Source organism: Geospiza fortis, unplaced genomic scaffold (assembly GCF_000277835.1).
Source record: "Geospiza fortis unplaced genomic scaffold, GeoFor_1.0 scaffold241, whole genome shotgun sequence".
Classification (NCBI taxonomy): Eukaryota; Metazoa; Chordata; class Aves; order Passeriformes; family Thraupidae; genus Geospiza; species Geospiza fortis.
This window is the reverse complement of record NW_005054491.1, coordinates 458,476-460,168: the sequence shown is the minus strand read 5'-3', so window position 1 is coordinate 460,168 and position 1,693 is coordinate 458,476. Positions and strand designations below refer to the sequence as shown.

The 1,693-nt window shown below is 59.0% G+C and overlaps 1 protein-coding gene across 1 annotated transcript in view; it reads right to left on the bottom strand.

Annotated features, from left to right (window-relative positions):
- The window catches only part of HCN2 (hyperpolarization activated cyclic nucleotide gated potassium and sodium channel 2), a 5,063-nt gene that overhangs the window by 1,099 nt on the left and 2,271 nt on the right, over positions 1-1,693 (bottom strand). Inside the window, exons 4-7 of the mRNA XM_005428567.2 lie at positions 1,302-1,448; positions 806-1,046; positions 490-654; positions 4-367 (exon numbers count right to left, since the gene is read on the bottom strand). Coding sequence (XP_005428624.2) covers positions 4-367; positions 490-654; positions 806-1,046; positions 1,302-1,448 — 917 coding nt within the window. The remainder of the gene's footprint in view (positions 1-3; positions 368-489; positions 655-805; positions 1,047-1,301; positions 1,449-1,693) is intronic.

The following is a 1,693-nucleotide window of genomic DNA, read 5'->3' as shown; positions in this document are numbered from 1 at the left end:
GGCTGCGGCTGCGGCGGGGGGCTCTGCTGCAGCAGCACGGGGGACACGGCGAAGGGGCTGGGCACGGCCTGGGCGTACTGCAAGCGGCGCATCATGCGGGGCGAGCCCAGTGCCATGGAGCCCACCAGCGGGCTGGCCATCTGCGGGCAGAAGCTCATGGCCACGGCTTGCTGGAGGGTGGCGATGGCAGAGGTGACCTGGGGCTGGACGGGGCTGTACATGGCCGTGTGCTGCTGCAGCTCCGCCTGCTGCACCATCTCCCGGTCGTACTTGACGATCTCCTGGATGATCTCGTTCTCCTGGTTGTTGAAGACACCTGAGTTGAGGTCGTGCTGCACTTTGTGGAGCAGGATCGAGTTCTTCTTCCCTGCAGGGAGAGGAAGCACCGTGAGACCCTGTACTGGAGCTATGCTGGGTTCAAAATGGGAATCACAGCTGCCCCCTTTGCCAAGACACCCCCTCTCCCCTCCACGTCCTCCTGTGTCCTACCGATGCGGTCGAGACGGTCGATGGCCACAGTCTCAAAGGCCCGTCTCATCATGGGGTACTCCTCCAGCACCTCGTTGAAGTTGTCCACGGAGAGCGAGTAGAGGCGGCAGTAGGTGTCCGCACGGACACTGGCCGTGCGCCGGCCGCGGGTCAGCAAGCAGATCTCTGGGGGAAAAATGCCAGGGCCAAGGTCAGAATCCACCATCCAGGACAAAACAGGGCTGGGTGTGAGAACCACCAGGCAGTGGGTGCCCTGGGACAGCAGAGGTGTCCCTGTGACTCTCACAGACCCTGGCTCAGTCCTGCCAGTGCTCACCCCCAAAGTAGGAGCCATCGGAGAGTTTCATCTCCTTGTTGCCCTTGGTGAGGATGCTGACCACCCCGTGCTGGATGAAGTACATCTTCTTGCCGATGGTGCCCTCCCGGATGATGTAGTCCCCGGGCTGGAACACCTCGAACTTCAGCTTGGTCAGCATGGACGTCACAAAGTTGGGGTCTGCGTTGGCAAACAGGGGCATGGAGGCCACCAGCTTGCGGCAGTTGAAGTTCACGATTTCCTGCAGGGAAGTGGGTGAGCCCAGGGAGCTGGGACGTGCTTCCCCAGGAATACACTCCCCACCCCAGTCTCATGGACACTCTGGCATGCAGATTGTGCATGGACATGCTCCTATAAAGAGCTGCAAAGCTGCAGCAAGAGGTGTTTGACCCCAAGCATGTGCATGGCTGGTGGGACCCACAGCAAGGAGCAGGGAATCCCTTCCCCTGGCAAGGGGGGGTAATCCCCATCCTCCTCCCAGCTCTCCAGCCCTCACCTCACGCAGGGGCTCGTTGAGCTCCCCCAGGATGCTGTCCTCATCAAACATCTTGCCCTGGTAGCGATGCTCATAGTAGTCGTGGATCTTCTGTCGGAAGTCAGCGGGCAGCTTGTGGAAGGACATGTACTGCTCCACCTGCTTGTACTGTGGGGAGAGCTGTGTCAGCTGGGACATCCCCACTCCACGGGGCTGGTCCCACTCCTGCTCCTGACTGGGAACCTGTCACAGACATCTTTTATGGAAAATCCTTTCCTTAGGATTTTTTCTCCTGAGAAGCTGAGAGGCCTCAGGAACAAAATGTAAACAATGGTTATCTGCTGCTGTGGAATGCAACAGGTGCATCTGTGATTGGTCTCATGTGGTTGTTTCTAATTAATGGCCAATCACAG